Source organism: Notamacropus eugenii, chromosome 4, assembly GCF_028372415.1.
Source record: "Notamacropus eugenii isolate mMacEug1 chromosome 4, mMacEug1.pri_v2, whole genome shotgun sequence".
NCBI lineage: Eukaryota > Metazoa > Chordata > Mammalia > Diprotodontia > Macropodidae > Notamacropus > Notamacropus eugenii.
Genome location: NC_092875.1, coordinates 333,034,305 through 333,057,492, shown reverse-complemented (window position 1 = coordinate 333,057,492; position 23,188 = coordinate 333,034,305). Strand labels below are relative to the sequence as shown.

At 37.8% G+C, this 23,188-nt stretch overlaps 1 protein-coding gene across 4 annotated transcripts in view; it reads left to right on the top strand.

The window, feature by feature from the left end:
* Window positions 1-2,522: 2,522 nt before the first annotated feature.
* The window catches only part of PIK3C3 (phosphatidylinositol 3-kinase catalytic subunit type 3), a 199,007-nt gene continuing 178,341 nt past the window's right edge, over window positions 2,523-23,188 (top strand). Inside the window, exons 1-4 of one of the 4 annotated variants that reach the window (XM_072605264.1) lie at window positions 2,523-2,673; window positions 5,853-6,041; window positions 9,472-9,615; window positions 17,547-17,676. In XM_072605264.1, the coding sequence (XP_072461365.1) occupies window positions 2,606-2,673; window positions 5,853-6,041; window positions 9,472-9,615; window positions 17,547-17,676 (531 nt within the window). In that variant the 5' untranslated portion in view covers window positions 2,523-2,605. Of the gene's footprint in view, window positions 2,674-2,872; window positions 3,191-5,852; window positions 6,042-9,471; window positions 9,616-17,546; window positions 17,677-23,188 lie in introns of those variants that run through there. The other 3 variants (XR_011966213.1, XM_072605266.1, XM_072605265.1) reach the window with 3 other exon arrangements.

Below are 23,188 nucleotides of genomic sequence, written 5' to 3'. Positions count from 1 at the left end.
ACACTTATCATTTCACAAATTCTTATTGAGTACTTGCCTACTATGTGCCAGAAGCATGCGAGGATACAACTACAAAGAACAAAACCACCTCTATTCTTAAGAAGCTTACATTCTAATGGAGAAGACAAGTGCATGTGAAATGTGTGTGTGAGTGCATGTGTGTGTGTACATCAAGCACAAATATACAGTGAATAAATACAAATACACACAAAGTAGTTAAATACAAAGTAATTTGGGAGGGAGAACACTAGCCATTGAGATTAGGAATGTAGAAGAATGTGCTTGAGATACATTTTAAGGAAGAGAGGAACTCTATGGAGGGGGAATAAGGGAGAGGGAGGTATAATTTAGTCCTATGGGATGGGAAACGGAGCCATCAGAGAGTAATATATACATTTATACATATGATGAAGTCTTTGCCCTGAAAGGAGATTACACTCAATGAAGGAAGGCCTTCTAGGAGAAACAAAATTATATATGATAATACATTATTGTATTATACTAGGTTCTTAAAAGTACACTCTGGTATGTTGATTCACTTTGAGCCTCACAACAACCCAAGCAAATTAGGAGAGTATTAGTATTTTCATTTTGCAAATAATGAAACTGAGGACCAGACTAGTTAAATAACTTTCCTCAAATTTTCTGATCTATCTGGGAGAACACAATGCTGAACCTAGTTTTGCCTAAATTTGGACTTGATTTTGCTACAAACTCACTAAGTAAACTTGGAGAAATCATTTCCCTTATCTAGACCTGTTTTCTCATGTGTGAAATGAGTGGAAGTTGGGATAGATAATCTCTAAGGACTCTCCAGGTTCTGTTATTTCATGAACCTATATTAGCAAGTGGTAAGCCCAAGCTCAAACCTCAGATACCATATTCTTAGTCCCATGTCTAGCTTCTCCTTCTAAAAAGGTGGAAGGATTTTGGGGAATGTGGTAAAAAAGTCAGAAGTCAAACCTATAATCTTTGAAAATCAATCCTACTTGGCTTCCTGTTTGATATATGGGTGGGTAACTGAAATTTCATTTTTAGCCTTCAATTAGGAAAAGCAGCTGGTACACTTTACTATCTTAAACTCAATATATCCTATACTGAACTCATCAGCTTTCCCTTCAAACTCCCCTTCCTAACTTCCCTGTTACTATAGGGGGGTACCACCATGCCCATGGTCTCCCAGGCTCACTCTCATTCTCCCCCTCATCTGTTGCCAAGGTGCCCACATTTTATTTTTGTAACAACTTTTGCTTGTGCCCCCTTTCTCCTCTCTGACACTGCCATCACTCTGGTGCTGGAATTCATCAGTTGGGCTACCTGCCTCATGTCTTCCCATTCCAGTCCATCTTCATTTAGATGTCAAAATGATCTTCCTATTGCCCAAGTATGAATATGTGCACCTCCCAACACCGCCTCCCCCCCAACTCCAGTAGCTCCTTATTGACTTTCAGGTCAAGTTCAAATTCCCATTTTTTCAGGGGGAGGAGGTTTTTAAAACACTTCATGACCTAACGCCCTTTTTACCTTCCAGACTTCTTGCATTTCACATCCGTGCCAGCCCACACCAAGTAGATATGGTGACCCTGGTCTCCTTGAGTTTCTCCCATAAGGATACCCCTGACTCTGGGGCTTTTCCTGTGTGTCGCTCAGATCTACTCCTCCTTTCTGGCCCGACTCCCCTGATGTCTCCGCTAAAATCCCTCCTTCTACAGGAAGCCTTTCCGGATTGCCCCTTAAAGCGAGTGTCTTCCCTCTGCTGAATATCTGCAACGTATCCTTGTTTGGGCATAGCCGTGTGCACGTTGTCTTCCCCATTTGACTGTGAGCTCCCTGGGCCCAGGGGCTGTCTTTTGCCTTTCTTTGTATCTCTAATGTGGTTTCGCAGAGTGGGGTGGGTGTGCGTGTGTGTGCGTGTGTGTGCGTGTGTGTCTGTGCGTGTGTCTGTGTCTGTGTGTGTGTGTGTCTGTGTCTGTGTGTGTGTCTGTGCGTGTGTGTGTGTGTCTGTGTGTCTGTGTCTGTGTGTGTGTGTGTCTGTGTGTGTCTGTGTCTGTGTGTGTGTGTGTGTCTGTGTGTGTGCGTGTGTGTGTGTCTGTGTCTGTGTGTGTGTGTGTGTCTGTGTGTGTGTGTCTGTGTGTGTGTGTGTCTCTGTGTGTGTGTGTGTGTCTCTGTGTGTCTGTGTCTGTGTGTGTGTCTGTGTGTGTGTGTGTGTGTGTGTGTGTGTGTGTGTGTGTGTGTGTGTGTGTGTGTATCAGGGGTTTAATACACGCTTGAAGACTGACAGCAAAGCAAAACAGCAGTTTCCTTCTTCCTCTCTGGAAAGGCAGAATTAATCCCAGAAGTCAACACACGAATCCAGTATGACTCCACTTCCGGGATGGTGCTTTCCCTTAAGCAAAATGACCGCCGAAGATGAGCGCATGCGTACTTCTGCTCCCTGCGAACTCTCCCCCCCCCTCCCCCCCACCGCGGCGGTGCTCCGCCTCTCTGAGCTACTATTGGTCGGAGTCGGGCCCAGGGGGCGGAACCGGAAGAACCGTCTGTGTTGTGGTACGGCGGCCTATTCTGTCCTCCGGTCCCGGCAGGCCCGGGTTTGTGGTTCGGCGCCATGGGGGAGGCGGAGAAATTTTACTACATCTACAGCTGCGAGCTGGACATCAACGTGCAGCTCAAGATGTGAGGGTGGCCGCGGGCAGGGCTTGGGATAGGCCTGGGTGGCTGGGCTGGGGCGAGCCAGAGCCGGAGCCCGGGGGAGGAGCGGGGCAGACCCCGGGAGCCAGCGACGCAAAGGTCGCCTGCGAGCCCTTAGGGCTTCAGGCTGCGTAGGTGCGGGCCTCGCGAGACTCCCCAGGGGAGGAGGGGGAGACTGAGTTCCGGAGACGGGCAGGGAAGAGGCGGTTGTGGTGGCTTAAGGTACCTAGGATTCATCGTCCTCACCAGCAGCGGGTAGTATTGTTCTCAAAGGGCTGTGCATTTATTATCTATCGGACTCTCAGAAGAGCCCTGAGAAAAAGGTGCTATTATTAACCCCATTGACAGATGAGCAAACTTAGGACGAGAGAGGTGAAGTGACTTGTGCAGCATCACACAGCTGATAAATGTCTGAGGCACGACTGGAACTCTGGCCTTCCCTGGCGCCAAGTCCAGCACTTCATGCACTGTGCCACAAAGCTGCTGTTTAAGTGAAGGAAGGGTATGTTTAAAAACAAAAACCTCAGAGGAACTATGGCATTGAATCCCTTGCTTCTTTCAAAGACAGACTTTGGGACCATCTCCTACTGAAGGCCTTTCCTGATCCCCTCAGTTGGCTCAGCGGAACTCATTCCCTTTGGATATTATTTTGTGTTAGTTTAGATTAATTTACCTGATTACATATTAAACGCGCCCCCCTCCTCCCCCAGCCAGGAGAATCCTTGATGAATAGGACTTTCTTTTTTGTCTTTGTATTTTCAGTACTTGCATAGTGCAGTGTACATTTTTACTTATAGACAGACTGTGATTTAATTGGTGTAGGACTGTCACTGTGAAGATTCACTCAGTGCTGGTGCAGATCAGTTACTTTGCCAATTCATTTCTAGAATTGCTTGGGTGCTCTGAGAGGTTAAGACACTAGAGCAAGGTCACAGAGCAAAAAATAATAATAATAATAAACATGCATTTATTAAGTGCATACTAGGCACCAGACACTCTGGTAAGTGGTGGAGATACAAAAGGTAAAATGGTCACAGTCCTCAAGGAACCTATTTGAATATAGTACCTACACAACAAGTAAATGTTATAGGAGGAATGGAGGGGGCTGGAATCATATGTCACTTGTGCTGATTCTTAAAAGAGACCAGAGATTTCAGTAGGCAGAGGTGAGGAGGAAATACATTCCAAGCGTTGGGAATTGCCAGCTCAAGACACAAAGATGGGAGATTGAGTGTATTGTATAAATAACAGTGAGAAGACAAGTTTCACTGGATCATCAAGATTTTAAAGGGGAGTAATGTGTAATGAGGCTGTAAAGGTAGCATAGGCTAGTTTGGGAAGAATTTTAAATGCCAAATGGGAGTTTATATTTAATACTAGAGGTAATTGGGAAGCCCTGGAGTTTTTTTAAAGTGGAACTTGGACCCAGGTCTTCCTGATTCTGAGGCCAGCTTTCTATCCACTATGCATAGCTGTCTTGTACAGAGTAAGCATTAATAAATGTACGAATGTATGTTGAATTGAAGTAGGTGTAAAGGATTTGAATGAACAAGATGAGAGTACGTAGAATTAGTTTGGAAGTTTGTCATTGCTGAATTGAGAATGTTTTTTGATATGCGTTTTGATATAGGGAAGTTACCATTAAGCAAACTACCACATCATGCGCTCTGTAATTATCTCCTAACATTAAGCCAGTTATGTATTAAGACACGGCTGGGACAGCACACATATAATATATCTTTTCCTTTCTGTCATGTTCTTAATATGTTCTTCCTAATCTTTTTCAGGAAACACTTAAAATAATTTTAGCATGCACAGTTTAAAGTCACCTTTCCCCTCTTTCCCACACCCTTGACCTCCAATACCAAGTAAATACCGTCAGGTACAATGCACATATTATCTTTTGTAGTTTCTAAATATTTTTCACCATACATTTTCCCATCCTTTTTGTCGTATTTGGAAGTCAGTGTGAGTTGACCAGAGATTTATTGTTTAGGAGCTTTGCCCAAGCTGATAAGATGGCTTGTTTTAGGGTTTTTCTTTGAAAAATATTTCTGATAATGAATAAATATTTTAAAGTAACAAGATTATTTAATTATGGAGTTGGAATAGACCTTAGTAATCATTCATCCACTTTGTTTTGCAGGTGAGGAAACTGAAGCTCAGATAGGTCATATGACTTACCCAGTGTAACAGTGATTTAGTGACCATTATCATTAGTGGAAGAAGTAACAGGCCACATGAAATGTAAAAATCTTCTGGTCCTTGAAAAGTGACTCATGTTGGGTATGTTGGGATTTGGAGATACCACATGATTAGAAATTAAAAAAAAAACTTTTTAAACTTTATTTTTTAGCCATTTATTAACAGCAGTATTCGAGGAACTGTCAGTCCTACCTGTGTAATGAGGAGCCAAGACACAGCAAAACTTTGCCTTCAAGGAGCTTACATTCTGTTTTCTTCTGTTTCTAGAAGTAAAAAGGACTTTAAATTGGTTCACCTAACAAGCGTTTATTAAAAATCTACTGTGTATAAGAAGGGAAATAAGACACTGAATACACAAAGCCCTCCCCTTACCCCAGAGTCCTTTTAGGGAAAAATAGCTTGTGTGCAGATAAATTCATTTAAAATTAATACAAAATACATGCAAAATAATTTTTGAGGAGGGCATTAGCGATTAGTGGGGAAAAGGGAGTGAATCAGAATAGATCTTATGGTCTATCTTGAACTGAGTCTTGAAGGAACCTAGAGATTCTGAGCAGGAGATGTGAGGAGGAAGAGCATTCTAGTGATGGGGGACAGCCTGTGAAAAGGCAGCAAGGCAGGAGAGAAACACTGAGAGAGAGGAGCTATGTGGGTAGACAGCAAGTAGGCAAGTTTGCTTGGAAGATGGTGTGTTTGAGGGGTTTTAAAAAGCAAAAAGAGGAAGTTGTAGTTTATCCTAATGGCAGTAGGATCCCCCTGGAACTACTTGAGTAGGGAAGTGACATGGTCAGACCTATTTTTCAAGCATATCAATATGGCCGGTGTAGGGGGAGGAATCTTCATTAAACCATCTTCATGGGGGAGTCATTTGGATCTAAGTCCCCTCTCCTGAATGTTAGCAGTTGTTTTTAAATAACCATTGCATTCCTAATGCGTTGTTATGATTCTTTTGCTTTCAGAGGAAGCCTGGAAGGGAAGAGAGAACAAAAGAGTTACAAAGCTGTCCTGGAAGACCCTATGTTGAAGTTTTCAGGATTGTACCAGGAGACCTGCTCTGATCTTTATGTTACTTGTCAAGTTTTTGCTGAAGGGAAACCTTTGGCTTTGCCAGTCAGAACCTCCTATAAGGCTTTTAGTACAAGATGGAAGTAAGTATCTGTTTTCTCATATGTTGTGTGATCTTAGAGTCCCATTTTTCTTTTATTTGTTATAAGTATTTTTAGCTGGCATATGGAGAGAAAATTCTTAATTGGATGCCTATTGACTGTTTATGGTCTAGAAATTCAAACAGGATCCTACTGTGACAGGATAATATTTTAGTTGTGTTATAACTGTGTTAAGAGTTGATGTTTGAATATACCTAGTGTTTAGTGTATTAAACTATTCTGATGAGCACTTTGGATTTAGTTTAAAAAGTCAAAAGCATCTATCCTTCAGATAAATTTTTTGCATCTATTCCATATTGCTGAACCAAAACTTGCATCATTAAGAACTTAGGCTTTATCCATCTCAGTCAGGTGTTAGATGTTTATATATGTGTGGATAGATCTCTTTGTGTTTCTATCCATTTTAGTACAGCTCTCTTGTTTAAGTTCAGGGTCTCTTATCATCCTGAAAGGTGCCAATTCTTTTATGAAAGAATGTGGTTGTGGAAACAATAAGACGATGGTGTAGATGTATTTTCAAAAACAAGTCTAAAAGTCCAGTGTAGTACACTGGACTTAGATTCAGGAAGACTTGGATTCAAGTCACAGCCTTAGCTATGTGAGCTTTCGTGAGTCACTTGACTTCTCTGTGCCTAGGTTTCCTCATCTAGAAAATATTGGAGTTGAAAATGATGGCACCTTAAATCTATGATCCTGTAAGCCCCTTTCTGCTTTTGTGATTCTACCCCACAGTTGAGCAAAGAGAAAGTGAAAAAAAGGTTCGCTTTACTGTATGTCGAATGAGTGCTTTTGAAAACTCATCTGTACAACAATTATACAAACTAAATGATCAAGAAGGCAAGAAATTTCTTGTTTGACTTTCAGAAGGATTAAGAAGAGACAGTGAATTACCAGCATTTTTAATATGCCCTTTCCTACTATTTAAAAAGTTGTATTAAGCAAGTAAGATAATTATTTAGGAAATAATTAGCAATTAATGGTACTTAGTCCAGTAATCTAAAAGTAGGATGTTTTATGTGACTTGACTGTAGTCAGAGTAAAATTGTATACCCTTAGAATCACTGTACTTTAAATTATGAAGGGGAAATAAATTAAATACTTTTTCAAACTGAAATGAATTTTTAAAATTTTGTTTTTGAAAATTCATTCAGTCCTTTGAAATACTTTGCTGAGTCATGAGAAGACATTTATAGGTTCCTAATACCTCAATATTTAGTGTCTAAAAATTATTATGAGATACTACAGGAAAATAAATACTGTAAGCTTTTCGCATATAGGATTATAGAATTTGAGCTGCAAAGGACCTTAGAAAGCATCTAGATCAGTGGTATCCAATAGAAGTAGAGACCTTTCAAACATACATAAAGAAACTTGCAGGCTTCATGTTGACTTAGAAAACCACATTTTAACATTGTCTTATGTTTTATTGAATTTCTATTTATTTTGTTAAATATTTTCCAATTATATTCTGATCTTATTGTGGCCCATACTGCCCAAGCGCGTGTTAGGTACCTCTGCTCCAGGTCAACCCCTCTGGCATTTTGGGGAAATTTTCTTAAGACAGGAGTGGAGAACCTGCATCCTGGAGGCCATATGTACCTTCTAGGTCCTTGGGTGTATATAGCCTTTTGTCTGAGCCCAAGTTTTACAGAACAAATCTTTTTCTATTTTATTATATCCTTCATTACTAAGATCTCCAGGGACAATTTGGGACAGAGCCAGGACTGAAATCTTAACAGTCTTTTCAGGGTACCCTGCTATTTATAGTGAATGCATAATCTATGAATACTTGTTAGGGAGAGAGAGGAGAAAAAAATCATATTATATTTACTTTCTTTATGATTTTTCCCATTAGGAGGTAATTTTTAGTTTGAGAGTGTCAAAAATACTTAGGTTTTCTGTGTGATTAAATACAATAGGTTGCATATTTATCATCTAGTTCTGCCCTTCTGATTTCCAGAAGCCCTGATCTATAGTTTTTAAGGGCTATAACTTAAGAGTTGAAAAAGGAGGTTTCACTTCTTGTCTTTGTTGCCGATGTGTTCTTTGACTCTAGTCTAGTTAATTAACCTCTCTGCAGTATGTCTCATGGGAAAAAGAGAATAATGCCTGTTATTACCTTTTCAGCTTGACTTACTGTGTAGGTAGAAGTTAAATGAATTCATTTAATTACTTAAGCTTATCTGTAACTTAGAATGATTTTCTCAAGGTATGTGCCTTATTTTTTAAGAACTGCTCAGAGACCATTTAAGGTATTTAGCAACTTTTAGAATTCTCCATAAAATTGGCAGCTACCTATAATTATCTCTGATGTTCTTGAAAGGCTAGTGGTATATACAGCAGTTAGTAGTTTGTTGTTGTTGTTTTAAATTCCATTTGCATTTAAACAAATTGCAAGATATTTTCTTTTCTTACCAGTGCTGACTGTGAGCCAAATTTCCTTTGTATTCATTGCACAGCATTGGGATATGCCCCTATAAGAATAATTTTGTGTGAACAGAAGCTTTTTTCCCAAATCATTGAGTGTGTCTTCTGTATATTACTTTGTGATTACAGTAATCATTTGCATGGTATCCTTTTGGGACTGTGGAAAGCTCCTGCTGATTAGGGGAGTTCTAATTATCAAATGATTCCAGTGTGAAGTTTTAATGTAAGAGGAAGCTGTCAGAGAGGAAGAGCATTACATTTGGAGTCAGAGGACTTGGATTTGAATTCTAGCTCTGTACTAACTGCAACCTAGGGCAAACATCTTCCTACCCTCTCTGATGTCCGTTTTCTTATCTTTAAATTGGCAGTAATAGTGCCTGCCATGACTGATAGCTATTATAAAAAGCAAATGAGATAATGTGTGTAAAGCACTCTGTAAATTACAAAGCACTATATAAATGTCAGCTATTAAAGGGCAAGAATAGAAGGTAAGGAAAGATTTAACTTTTTTTGCATTTTTAGGAACAAACGTCCCTGGTGAGATTCAATATATATGAAAGTGCTTTGAAAATAAAAGGTATCTGAAGCTATTAATGTTAATTAAGTGATCTTTGGTGGAAAAGAACATGCCTCAGTTAAAGGAACAGCACTTGTCCATCTGTAATATTTCAGTAATTACTATAGCATATTATAAAGGAGAAAGATCTTCTCTTTTTCCCTTTTGTAGTATTTCATGCATCTTTGTGGAAGCACTTTGAGTCATAAAATATTCCAGTGATGAAACATCACTTGCCTGAAGAAAGATATTATTTTTGTTGTAGTTTAAATTTTCTCTGAGTTTGTTTTATTTTTTTTTTAGATTAACTTGCCGTTAGTTTGATTCCTTTTAGCTTTGGCTTAGTTTTTTAAGACCTACTTCTGTGGATCTTGTAGTCAATTTAAGAGAAAACTTATGTAACTAACAACATTCAATTCCTTTTTATAGTTGGAATGAATGGTTAAAATTACCAGTGAAGTATCCTGACTTGCCTAGGAATGCTCAGGTGGCTCTGACAATATGGGATGTATATGGACCTGGAAAAGCAGTCCCTGTAGGAGGGACAACAGTCTCACTCTTTGGAAAATATGGGTAAGTACTTTCTTTGCCTTCTGTCAGAATTTTGACTCCCTTGTCATTGTCTTTGGAGAGTAATGGTGTTTTAAAGCCCAGCATGTGCCTTAGTTGCATGCGTGCTGGGAAGTGGATTCATGCTCAGTGCATTTCCTTGTTATTCACAAGAGTGAGAAATTACTGAGCCAGAGGTATGCCTCCTCCAGAGTGTCATTGTTTCCCATTTTCTCCTACTCAGGAGGGCTTTGGTTGCCATGGAAAAACAAATGCAGAACCCTATATTACCTTCTATATCTTATTGCCTGACAGTCCTTGAGAAACTGATAAACAGTCCTGTAGAACGGGCTGAAGAAATTTTGGTGGCAGTACTAACCACTTCTCTATATTTTCCCCACCTTAACTTTTTAGAGGTAAAACATTTTGCCTTTTTCAATGTGGGTGTAGTCAGTAAGTTACCTATATCATACTGTGGTTCTTGCATAAGGACGCAATTTTGCAGCTTTCTTTCATTTTATTTTTAGCAATATTAATACCTTGTTTCAAAATTTATTCATATCTATTTGATGTCAAAGTGACCTTGGACAAATGATATTTTCATTTTTTAGACAGAAAAGAGAAATATGGGGAAGTGAAATGACCTGCCCATAGTCATCAATTAAGCCCTTGATAATTTATCCTCAGTTAATGTTTGTGGGGCTTTCACTGTGACATACAACAATAGCATAGAGGTAGGGCTAAGTTTTTAAAAGTCTAGTCCATATTGCTGAACTTCAGTAATTCTCAGCCTCCTGTAACTTAATTGGCTTTGCAAATATGGCTATATTTTCAGTTCATTGAGCCTTTTATCATAATTCACTTTCCTGGATTGAAATATATGATTTTTTTTCTTCTTCTGTGTATCCTCCTCCACGCCTCAATTCATTGATTCCTCTGTTAACATCTTATTGAAAAGAAAAACTGCTTTATCTTCTAGCTAATTAAGCTAAAGCATTTTGCTTTCGCATTTCAAGATGTCTCTAAAATATGAGAATGCATTATTTGTTTTTCATAGAAATATAGCTCAGCCACAAGAAGTTCTATAGACACAATAGAAGTTAGTATAAAGCAAACTGAACCTCCCTTTTACAGTGTTAAGTAAATTAAATCATTGAAGGTTTCTAGATCATCTGCCTTTTCTCTTGCTTGGCAGAGATGGTATGAACTGTTCCTAATGTTCCTGTAAGGATTCCTGAACACATCAAGCTATAAATGCAAATAATAACTTTTGGATACTATATTAGTTCTGAAATGTCTACATCATATTTCCTTCCCCTTTATTCCTGACCCAGTAGGACTGGCATGCTCTTGTGTGACATTGTCACATATTGACATTGATTTTTTGTGACATCATGACATAGTGTGGATGCTATCTCATGACCCAGTGCTACTCCGGGAGTGGTATTTAATTACAATGCCCTGTACAGTTTTTGGTAGCACAGTTTCTTTTAAATTTCTTTCCAAAAGTGTCCCTAAAATATTCAGGACACTATCAAGCAATTGGACACTTAGAAAATATAGAAATGTTATTTGCTAATATCCATGTTACATATATGTGTCTGTGATAGGTACATTGTGTTTCTTCTGAAAAAGCTAGTTTCCATTAATACTTTTTTCTTCACAGTTCAACCACTTTCACTCTAGCAGTTTCTTTTCTATGGCTGAGTGTCCAAGCTGAATCAGAGCTTCTCAGTGAACAGCTTACAAGTCTCATTTATCAGGATAAGGCCATGATAACTTCTTTGCCCTGAATGTGAAACGATAGCTTGGGATATCTCTAAGCAGCCAAAGAATAGATTGATCTTTCAGTTCAGTTGGCCTAGGACCAGAGGCAATCTGCAGAAGATTTCTCCTGCAGATGTTACTTCCAAATGTGAATTTTGAAGTTAGAGCTGTTGCCACCATAGGACAACTTGGCACTAAGAGCTGGAGCAGCAGCAGCAGCTGTTGCTCGAGCCTGGACCAGAGTCTGGAGGAGAGATCGCCTGCTGTGCCCGTTTTTCTGTCCTGCCTGGTAAACTTAATTTCCCAAATGGTCACATTGCTGTGTTCTTCTGGCATGCCACCTGGAAACTGGGAAGCTCTGAGCTGAGGCTCCATTAGTGTCACAAGAATGGAGGTGGTTTGAGTCAATCATTTTCAGTTACTTGGCATAACCCTTTTCCCCCTCCTCACATATAGGTGACTCCTAAATCACTTGGTGAATCAGCTTCCTGCTAAAATACACTTATTTGTTGTTCACTTGAGTTTAGTTAGTCAGAGTGCTCAGTGTTGGGGGTTCTTTGTTATTGTATTGGTATTAGTCATCTCTCTTTTATGTGGCACTGATCAGCTCTAATTTTTAAATAGAATAGAGAATCCTGCTTATTGAATGCTATTGCAGAACATCAAGGAAGTATCAGTTCTTACAGATAAGTTAGAGAAGAGTTCTTATTTTTTTCTTTTTTTCGGATTTTACCTAAAGTTAAATATCTTAAGGTTAGAATCCTCACCATTGCTGTTTTCTGTGTTGGACCTTTAAACTCCCTGAGATGCAGTCATTATATCTTAGCTTTTGTAGGGCAAGACATGACTCTTTTTGTTTTTAGAACTTGCTACCTAAGGGCGTTGTTACTTGAACAGTTTACTTTCATATCTGAAAGATTCCAAGGAAACCATTTTAGTCCTCTTAGGAAAATCCATAAGGAAACTATTACTGTATTATAATGATAGTTACAATGCAAAGCATATACATTTATTTATATGCATGACAGGGTCTTTTTAAGGGAGGCAACATGGTTTAGTGGAAAGAGCGCTGCATTTGAAGTCAGAAAACCTAGATTAGAATCTTGGTTTTGCTACCTCTTAGGACAAGGCAGTTAGTTTTGCCGAAGCTCAGTATTCTGAACCATAAAATGGAGATAAAATAATACCTTCTTGAACTAACTTACTGGAAGCCACTATATAAATGAAGCATTTTTCTTGTAGGAATAATAAGCCGTATACACTCCTTTGAAAGTAGAAGAAAATAGATATAAATTGTTTAATAGTATGTGATATATCATTTTTAGGACTCTGTCTTTTTTTTTCAAAAATATAAAATGTAAATGTCTATAAGATGGCATTGTTTAACCTGCCTGGTATTTGCAAGTGCTTTGTGAAATGGGAATCATATATGTCCCAGTACAAAATTTTTGTAGTCTTTATTTAACGTGACTTAGAACTTTAAATTGAGATATATTTATAAGCTGCCAGTGGTTGAAAGGGAAAGCAAATCAATGTTAAGTTAGTAGTATAATATAGCACCCTAATTGTCCAAAATCCTTTGAGACCTGCTGACCAGTTTATTCCAGTTACAGTCTAGTTTTGGAGTAGCTTCCCAAGTGGAAAAAGGTAATTACGAGAGTAGGTATGTTGAATTTTAGAATATTTTGTTAGAACTGTAGCCTCATCTCTGGAGGTATAGAAAACAAGCCATCTATGGCTTCATCCCTTTTGATTTTTGCCCATTATCATGTCCTTTGAGAATTTTGGAATGATACACTAGAAGCCTTCCTCTGGATCTGGAATATTTTGTAGATATCACTGTTAATATTTGGGTTGTCTGTCATCCTTCATTCTTTTTTTTTGTTTGTTTATTTATTTTTAGTTTTCAACATTCATTTCCACAAAATTTTGAGTTCCAAATTTTCTCCCCATCTCTCCCCTGCCCCCCGTCTACAACACCTTACATTCTGATTACCCCTTCCCTCAATATGTCCTCCCTTCTACCATACCCCTCCCTTCCCTTATCCTCATCTTCTCTCTTTTCTTGTAGGACAAGATAGATTTCTGTACCCCATTACCTGTATTTCTTATTTCCCAGTTGTGTGCAAAAACAATTCTCAGCATTCATTCCTAATACTTTGAATTCCAAATTCTTTCCCTTCCTCCATTTCCACTGAGAAGGCAAGCAATTCAATATAGGCTATATATGTGTAGTTTTGCAGAAGACTTTCCTAATAGTCATGTTGTGTAAGACTAACCATATTTCCCTCCATCCTATCCTGCCCTCCATTTATTCTATTTTCTCTTTTGACTTTGTCGCTCCCCAAAAGTGTTTACTGCTAATTACCCCCTCCTCCCATTTGCCCACCCTTTTATCATCCCCCTCACCCCACTTGTCCCCTTCTCCCCTACTTTCCTGTAGTGTAACATAGATTTTCATACCAAATTGAGTGAGCATGTTATTCCCTCCTTAAGCCAAATGTGATGAGAGTAAGCTTCACTTTTTCTCTCTTACCTCCTCCCTTTTCTCCTCCATTGAAAAAACTTTTTCTTACCTCTTTTATGAGAGATAATTTGCCCCATTCCATTTCTCCCTTTCTCCTCCCAATATATTTCTCTCTCACCCCTTAATTTTATTTTTTTTAGATATTTAGCCTTCTTATTCAACTCACACCATGCTCTCTGTCTATATCTGTGTGTATGTGCGCATGCGTGTGTGTGTATAATCCCTCCAACTACCCAAATACTAAGAACAGTCTCAAGAGTTACAAATATTATCTCTTCGTGTAGGAAGGTAAACAGTTCAACTTTAGAAAGTCCTTTATGATTTGTCTTTCCTGTTTACCTTTTCATGCTTCTCTTGATTCTTGTATTTGAAAGTCAAATTTTCTATTCAGTTCTGGTCTTTTCATCAAGAATGCTTGGAAGTCCTCTATTTCATTAAATGACCATTTTTCCCCCTGAAGTATTCTCAGTTTAACCAGGCAGGTTAAACAATGCCATCTTATAGACATTTACATTTTATATTTTTGAAAAAAAAAGACAGAGTCCTAAAAATGATATATCACATACTATTAAACAATTTATATCTATTTTCTTCTACTTTCAAAGGAGTGTATACGGCTTATTATTCCTACAAGAAAAATGCTTCATTTATATAGTGGCTTCCAGTAAGTTAGTTCAAGAAGGTATTATTTTATCTCCATTTTATGGTTCAGAATACTGAGCTTCGGCAAAACTAACTGCCTTGTCCTAAGAGGTAGCAAAACCAAGATTCTAATCTAGGTTTTCTGACTTCAAATGCAGCGCTCTTTCCACTAAACCATGTTGCCTCCCTTAAAAAGACCCTGTCATGCATATAAATAAATGTATATGCTTTGCATTGTAACTATCATTATAATACAGTAATAGTTTCCTTATGGATTTTCCTAAGAGGACTAAAATGGTTTCCTTGGTTTTAATCCTAGCTCCTTTGACTTCTGGAATATCATATTCCAAGCCCTTCAATCCCTTAATGTAGAAGCAGCTAGAACTTGTTATCCTGATTGTATTTCCACAATACTCAAATTGTTTCTTTCAAGCTTCTTGCAATATTTTCTCCTTGACTTGGGAACTCTGGAATTTGTCTACAGTTCCTAGGAGTTTCTCTTTTCAGGTCTCTTTCAGAAGGTGATTGGTGGATTCTTTCAATATTTATTTTGCACTCTGGTTCTAGAATATCAGGGCAGTTTTCCTTGATAATTTCATGAAAGGTGATGTCTAGGCTCTTTTTTTTGATCATGGCTTCCAGGTAGTCCCATAATTTTTAAATTGTCTCTCCTGGATCTATTTTCCAAGTCATTTGTTTGCCCAGTGAGCTATTTCACGTTATCTTCTATTTTTTCATTCTTTTGGTTTTGTTCTGTGATTTCTTTGTTTCTCATAAAGTCATTAGCCTCCATCTGTTCCACTCTAATTTTTAAAGAACTATTTTCTTCAGTGAGCTTTTGAACTTCCTTTTCCATTTGGCTAATTCTGTGTTTTAAAGCTTTCTTCTTCTCATTGGCTTTTTAGACCTCTTTTGCCAATTGAGTTAGCCTATTTTTAAAGGTGCTATTTTCTTCAGCATTTTTTTGGGTCTCCTTTAGCAAGCTGTTGACTCATTTTTCATGATTTCTTGCATCACTCTCATTTCTCTTCCCAGTTTTTCCTCCACCTCTCTTACTTGATTTTCAAAATCCTTTTTGAGCTCTTCTATGGCCTGAGACCATTGCATATTTATTTTGGAAGTTTTGGATGGAGAAACCTTGATTTCCTCTGATGGAATGCATTATTCTTCCTTATCCGAAAGGGTGGAAGAAAATACCTGTTCACCAAGAAAATAACCTTCTATAGTCTTATTTTTTCTCCCTGTTTTTGGACATTTTCCTAGCCAGTTACTTGACTTTTGAGTCCTTTGTCAAGAGGAGAGTATACTCTGGGGACCTGTAAGTTCTCACTTCCTCCACAGTGGCACAATCAAGGGAGGGGAGTTTACTCCTCTCCTAGTCTGCACACTGGTCTGAGAGCAACCAACGATCTGCCCAGAATCTGCGAGTAGAATTCCCTCTCCACAACTGCCTCCAACTCCAACACCAGTGCTCCTCCTTACCCCAGGGATGAGTTCAGGGCTGAGATTCGGATGAGTTCAGGGCTGAGATTCAGATCAGTGGCTCAATTCCCCCAGGGGCTTTAGGCACAGGGCTCTAAAAATGGACACTGCCACTGCAGTGGCTGCTCCTGGTGGTCCAGACCATGCTGCCCTCTCCTGGATGAAGGAGCCCTCCCACTGACCTTTGAAGCTGCCTGTGGCATTTGTGGGTTGAGCAATGTAGGAACTGCTGCTGTTGGTGGCTCACTGAAGCCTGTTTCAGGTCCTGTCCTTGCCATGCTGCGCAGTCCACACTGGGCTGAGCTCTGCTCTGCGTCTGGTATGATACACCTTTCCTGTCGGCCTTTCCGGCTGTCCTGGGCTGGAAATCTCCTTCATGCTATTGTTTTGTGGCTTAATGCTGCTCTAGAATTTGTTTAGAGTAATTTTTTATAGGTATTTTATGGGCTGTGTGGGGCAGCTTCTACAGGTTCGTCTTTCTACTCTGTTATCCTTCGTTCTTAACCCATAGCTTTTCCAGTCATATGTTTCACCACTGGGCTTAGGGTGGATTTTGATAAGATGTACCATCTTTGTTTTGGGAGTTGTAATAAATTTGTTCAAATGACCCCAATTACCCCAATTACATGTTTATTTCCTTCAAAATGTTATCACTGTGATATTTCAGAAGGTCCATGATTTCATCTCGATGGGTTTTTTCTCTTCTTACAAAGATCACAAAATTTCTACATCTTAGTAGATATTTTTTATCAGTTGCTGTAACTAAAAAATAATTATCATGTGTTTGTCTACCTTGGTGAATGCTTCCTTGATGCAGGAGGGAAAAAAAGCTCTATATATTTAGTGAAAAGAATTTATTTTTTCTTAAACATTTATACATAAAGCACCTAGTATTTTCAGAATACTGTTATTTCTTGGTTGAATTGCAAAAAATAAGAAAAGACCCTTATTCTCATGTTCTGCGAATGTAGCTAATACTCAAATACTCTGAATTTTCATTTCATTTCCTTAAACCATGGTACTTTTTATAATGGGTAAAATGTTAAACTAGATGACCATCAAAGTCCTTTCTGCTTTATGGTGCTGTAATTGTAAGGAAAGAACTGAGTTTGGAGTCAGAGAATCTGATTTGAATTCCAGGTCTGTTTCTTGTGTGACCCAGGGCAAATTACCTAACTTTTTTAGACCTTAATTTACCCTTTTCTAAAAAGGGGTGGTTAGACTAGAGGAATGCTCCATGATAAAATGCATATAGATGCTCCTTCTGTCACATGTATACATGTATACTCTTTAGTATTATTCAAGCTTTTAGTTTTTAAATGAAATATCCCTGCCTATAAAGGGGGAAAATGGCATGTGAAAAATTACGACTGTTACATGATTTGTGATTGCTTTGTTAATTGCTTTACAACTCACTACGGACCTAAAAGCTCGGCAGTAGAGACACATTTTTTTCTCTGTGCTTAGGAATCTAAACTTTGCTATAATCAACTGCATTCATTTATTTCCTCTACTGATACATGCCCTTTTCCCTTAGCATGTTCCGCCAGGGAATGCATGACTTGAAAGTCTGGCCTAATGTCGAAGCAGATGGATCTGAACCTACGAAAACTCCTGGCAGGACAAGCAGCACTCTCTCAGAGGACCAGATGAGTCGTTTAGCTAAGGTAAAGAAGAAATAATTAGAACAGGTGGGAAGCTCTTTGCTCTGTCTTGCTTCAAGGAATATTATTAATTCTAAGACAGACTTGAAAATGTGAGTTAATGTGGAAAAATTTCTGGTAATCAAGAGTTACATGTTAGGATCTTCTTTCTTGTTTTACTGTACTTTTACAAGCATGCAAATGTAATATCTCTTTTGGTTTTATAAGTTAAAGAAATGTCTCCCTTTTCCCTTCCAAAGATGTATTTTCTTAAACAGATTCTAAATTACTTGTAGTAAGTTGTATAATTAATACTGCATCTCATAATTGCTATTTTTACATTCCTCTCTAAACTTTGAGGGAGGGTTTTAGTAAATCCCTTCCCGCCCTGAAATTCTACATTCTAAGTGGGTGTATCCCTAGCACCTGGTACAGTGTCTTCTATATAGTGGGAATTTATTACTTGATGAAATGGTTTTAAATCAAACAAGTTGAACAAATATTTATTTAGTGTTGACTTCCTATATATGCAAAGCACTGTGAACTAGGTACTATTTAAGACACTTAAGTTTTGTTTGGGAAGAAAATTTCCACAGACTGATCTGCTAGCATATTACTTTCATTTCCTGTCATTGGTATGAATGACTCTTTTTGTCTGGAGAAAGCTTCTACACCAGGTGTTGTTAAAGCAGTTTTTCAACCTGGTGCTTCAAGGTTCATATGGAAGAAGCCTTAATCATGAAGAATGAGATCTTGAATTGGTTAGTATTTGTACTTCATCTTGAAATTTTTGTTGACTGTTCTACTTAATTGTGTTTCTTTTATAGAAAATGATACTACAGCCACCTAAATGATTGGATATTTTATTTAATATACTATTTGTCAATTTTAAAAATTTGATTGTCAGCTTGTCTGTTCCAGGCAAATATTCTGAGGTTTTGTTCGTTCTTGAACAGGAGGGATAGAAAGTTCTGAAGCTATAAACATGTCCACCTTCTCTTCCAGTGATTTATCATGTAACTTTTCATTTAAGCTACTCTATGTGTCTTTTATCAAGGCAGCTAACCTTGAGTTTCTAATAGAAAACTCATTAGAATCAGCTCATTTATTGCCTTCAGCCCCTATGATGTGGACAAGGTTGAATCTCAAGTACAATACAAGTATAGTGTATGTTGAAACAAAATCTCTTAAATTGTTTCTAGAGATCAGCACTATGATCCATGTTATGGGCAAAGTTCTAAATCTCAGGTCTTTGAGGGGAAAAGGACAGGGAAGAAATGAACTATTCTATAATTGTCCCATTAATAAATTTTGTTTCTATATTAAAAGAATTATTTAGGCTGTAGTACGAAATGTTCCTAATTATTTTTGATGAAAGGATCTGTACTCTTTTATTATAACGATCAGCAATGTGACTTTTTTCCCCTTAGGCACTGTTTGCAGAACATAAGTGTTTACGTTTCTGCCACAGTGCTATTGTGTGTATGTTTTTTATTTTGGAGTTGAGAGTTAAATGTGACCAGACTTCAAAATTTTGACCTCCTTCTAAAGTTTGTATAGTATCTTGTTTAATACTTAGCAATATTCTTTTTTTTATGTGTCATGGTGTATTAGAATTCTTAGAAATCTCACATATAAACATATATATATGTACTGGCTAGCTGCTGGAGAAAGTCTACCCATGTTTCCTTAATTAGTAACAGTCTTAATTTTATACTGGATGTTGTCAGGTATCAGTGTTGTAAGAGAACGTGTAATATCTTGAATTAATAATCTTGGATGTCTCAGAGTACTTCAGTGATCATCATTAGGTAATAAATCTTATATACCTCTTTTTCTCAGTCTGTAAAATGGGAATGAACACACACACACACACACACACACACACACACCCACCCACCCACCCCCATTTCTGGTGCTGATTGGAGTCATGTACTGGCCAATATATCTTGTCCCTATCAATAGTATGCTTTTTAAAAAATTTCTGAACTGATTGAAGACTTTAGATCATGCTGTGCTGTTACAGCCTTCATTATTACTATTGACTGATATCCTCTAGAAACTAAATTGAAACTATCAGAGGCAGTAATTACTTTTTTTAGGGAAAAAAAAGCTTCATGAATGCAGCAGTGCTGAAGACTTTCTCTCTTTCTCTTTGAGGAGTATTTTTTGGTATTTTTAACAAGCTATTTTATTGATTCTCACATAGGAGTTGATCATGCTCTCTGAGGTTTTAGAGAGACTAAAATTTCTCCTTACGGAGGAAAGGTTGTTTTTAAAAACAATTTTCTTTTTATGAGTAAAATCAATACATAGAGAGCTTTATTCACAGTTTTCACTACACTTTTAAATAAATTATCTTATTTGATTTTCACAATAAACCTGTCAGGCAAGTATTAGTACTGGACTTGTAGTTAGGAAGTCTTAGTTAATATTACTATTACCTCCACCACTACTACCACTACCACCACCAAGAGCTTGGTGCTTTAAAGTTTGTGAAGCACCTTAGAAATATTATTTCTTTCTATCCTCATAACAATCCTGGGAAGTAGGTGCTATTATTCTCCCTATTTTACAAATGGGAAAATGAAGGTTGGCAGAGGCTAAATGATTTACTCAGGGTCATATTATCTGAGGCTGGCTTTGAACTTAGGTCTTTCCTACTCTGTGACTCTAATTTCCTTTCAGAAATGTGTTTGTTAGAGACTCAGTCAGGAAATAGGTATATTCAGACTCTTGGTGGTTTTGTGAATTGGTCTAACATAGAAAGTCACCAAATTGCTCATCTTTGACTGAACCATACATATGTTCCAAGGAGATCAGTGGCAAAAAAGAGAAGTCCAACGCATTTCAAAATATTCACAGCACTCGTGGGAACCAAAAAGCAATTGAAATAGAGTCAGTGCCCATCAATTGGGGAACAGCTAAGCAAAATGTAGTGTATGACTCGTAAAGTATCATTGCACCATAAGAAACCAGAACCAACACTAACATATAAAACTCAAAATGATTGCAGTGACCAATCTTGGTTCCAGGGAGAGGAGGAGGAATCCTATCTTCATCTTCTTGGTAGAGTTGTAGGAACTGTGGACATGGAATGATTTGCAGTCACCTTTTCATTTGGGTTTTGTTAAAATTTTTATGGTGTACAAGAGAAGATTCTGTGGGGGACAGGTGTCATTAGAAAATTATTCTGATATTTAAAAAATAAACTAAACTTACTGAGAGAGGAAAAACAAAACTCAGATAATCATCCCTGACTTCTGTCGTTTTACTGGCAATTTTTCTCTATTTATGAGAGCTTGTGCCTGCTAGTAAATATGATTTGATAGCTCTATATATGTTTTTAGCTCTGTCCAATTTTCCATTGAAGGACCACTTTTTCTGATATGATTATCAGAACTTATTAAATTCAACATATCCAAAGTGAAAATCATAATATTTGCCACCAAATTTATCCCTTTTCCAGCCTTCCCCATTTCTTTTGATAGCACTATCATTTTAGTAATCCAGATTACAGCCTTTGAGTCATTCTTAACTTCTTTTTCCTCCTCAGCTCCCATATCCAACAAGTGGACAAATCTGCTCATTTCTACCTCCACACACTCTCTTAACCGTTCTCTTCTCTTCTCTCACACAGCTCGTACCCTTGTTCAGAGACTTTTAGTTCAATTTCTTGGAGTCAAATCTTTATCAGTAACTATTGGATTGCTTACTGTTGTCTAAGGCTGTCAAAAGTTTTTAGTTTTGTCTTGACACCTACTATCACAAGTGGACTAAATGAATTTTTGCCATTTTCAGATTGAGCTCTAAAAACCTATTGATTTCTGTTCTGATCTTATTACATGAACCAATACCACCTATCTATAGGACTGGCCCTAGACATCTCCACTTTCATGAACATATGCATTAATGCCTTTAAGACCAGACCAGGGCCAGAATAAGAAACTAATTTTCTGAATCACGTAATAATAGACTTTTGGGGCCATATGAAACTCATAGACATTATTTTGTGCAGTTGAAGGTGTAGGTTGTAAGCCTGTTGAGTAGTTTTTGGGGTGTGTATGTGTGTGTGTGTGTGTGCATGTGTGTGTGTGCATGCATGGTGAAGAGTACAGGTTTCTCAGTATTTCATATAGAATTCTTGCTCATTCCTCCCTCACAGAGCTATGTCAAAAAGAGACCAAACTTAAGAGAAAACATTTTACATTTATTTAGAGATACAGTCATAAGTACAGATGTCAAAAAACACTGTTTTTGTTCTTAGTTCTTAGTATTCATTCATTTTTTAGATACTGATGAAATACTCATCTGAGAAGAAAAGATGTCGTGTACTAGAAATAGCAACGATTTAGAAATCAGGATATTTGAGTTTTGGAGCAGGATATCTGCTCCATTAATGGCTACCTCTATAACCATTAGCAAGTGGCTTAACCATTCTGAGCCTACATTTCCTCATGGATCACTCATAGTTCATAGATTTACACATGAGAGGGATGGGACTTAAGAAGACACCTAGTACAACTTTCCTATTTTGCAGATAAGGAAACTGAGGCTCAGAGTACTTAAGTGACTTGCCCAGAATCACAAGTAGTCTGGTTGCTCTGATGTCATATCCTAGACTTTTTTATACCACACCACAAATGCTGATTTTGAGGGTGAAGTAAAGTAATAGAAATATTTGAAAATTCTTTGAAAATTTTAAAATGTCTATAAATACAAGAGATTATTTGTTAAAACTCTTTCCTTTTGTCTTTTTGTCTCCTTCATCTACCACTATTCTACGTTTACAGTATATGCTTGTTTTGTAGGTAGATTTTTTGGCTCTTTGTAGAATAAAGTACAGATTTGATCCTCTTTGTCTCCCTCCCCTTGCGCCTTGAAAATGTGTCTGCCCTCCCATTAAATCTGATAATACATGATTAGTTCCCCAAGCAGTTTTGTGGTCATGTTATTATTTGGTTCTTAGGGATTCTTTCGATTTAATAGCTTTTCAAACCCCATACTGTTTAAGTCTTGGAGACTTCAGGGATGGAAGCTCAATAATTATGCCATTATTTCTGTGACAGTATGCTGCCCTTCAGTGCTTTATATTATGACTGTTTGTGAATTCCATAGAAATAAATCCCTGGGCCTAGAAAGAAAAGAATGAGGCATTTGCTACTTTCTTGACCTATCTCTTTCTTGGGATAGGCACCCTAGTGAGGATTACTTCTTCAGAACCAATTTCAAAACAGATTGTAGTGCCATTACCCTGCTGTTTAACGGAATGCAGATTTTCTGTTTGGAAAGATCTAGGCCACTGACTTTTCTAGCTTATAAAGAAATACAAGCTGTCATGACAGGAATAAATCACATATCAATTCTTTCATGAGTTTTACTTTTGATGGTAGCCTTTAATTTTCATAGAAAGATGACTGGGATGGAGGTGACCAGTGTCTATTCCGAATCTGAATGAAATGAACTGTTGTCATCTTTATCATAACTCTTTTTGACAAGCTTGGCAGTGTGTACAGTGAGGTCAGCAAAGGCATAA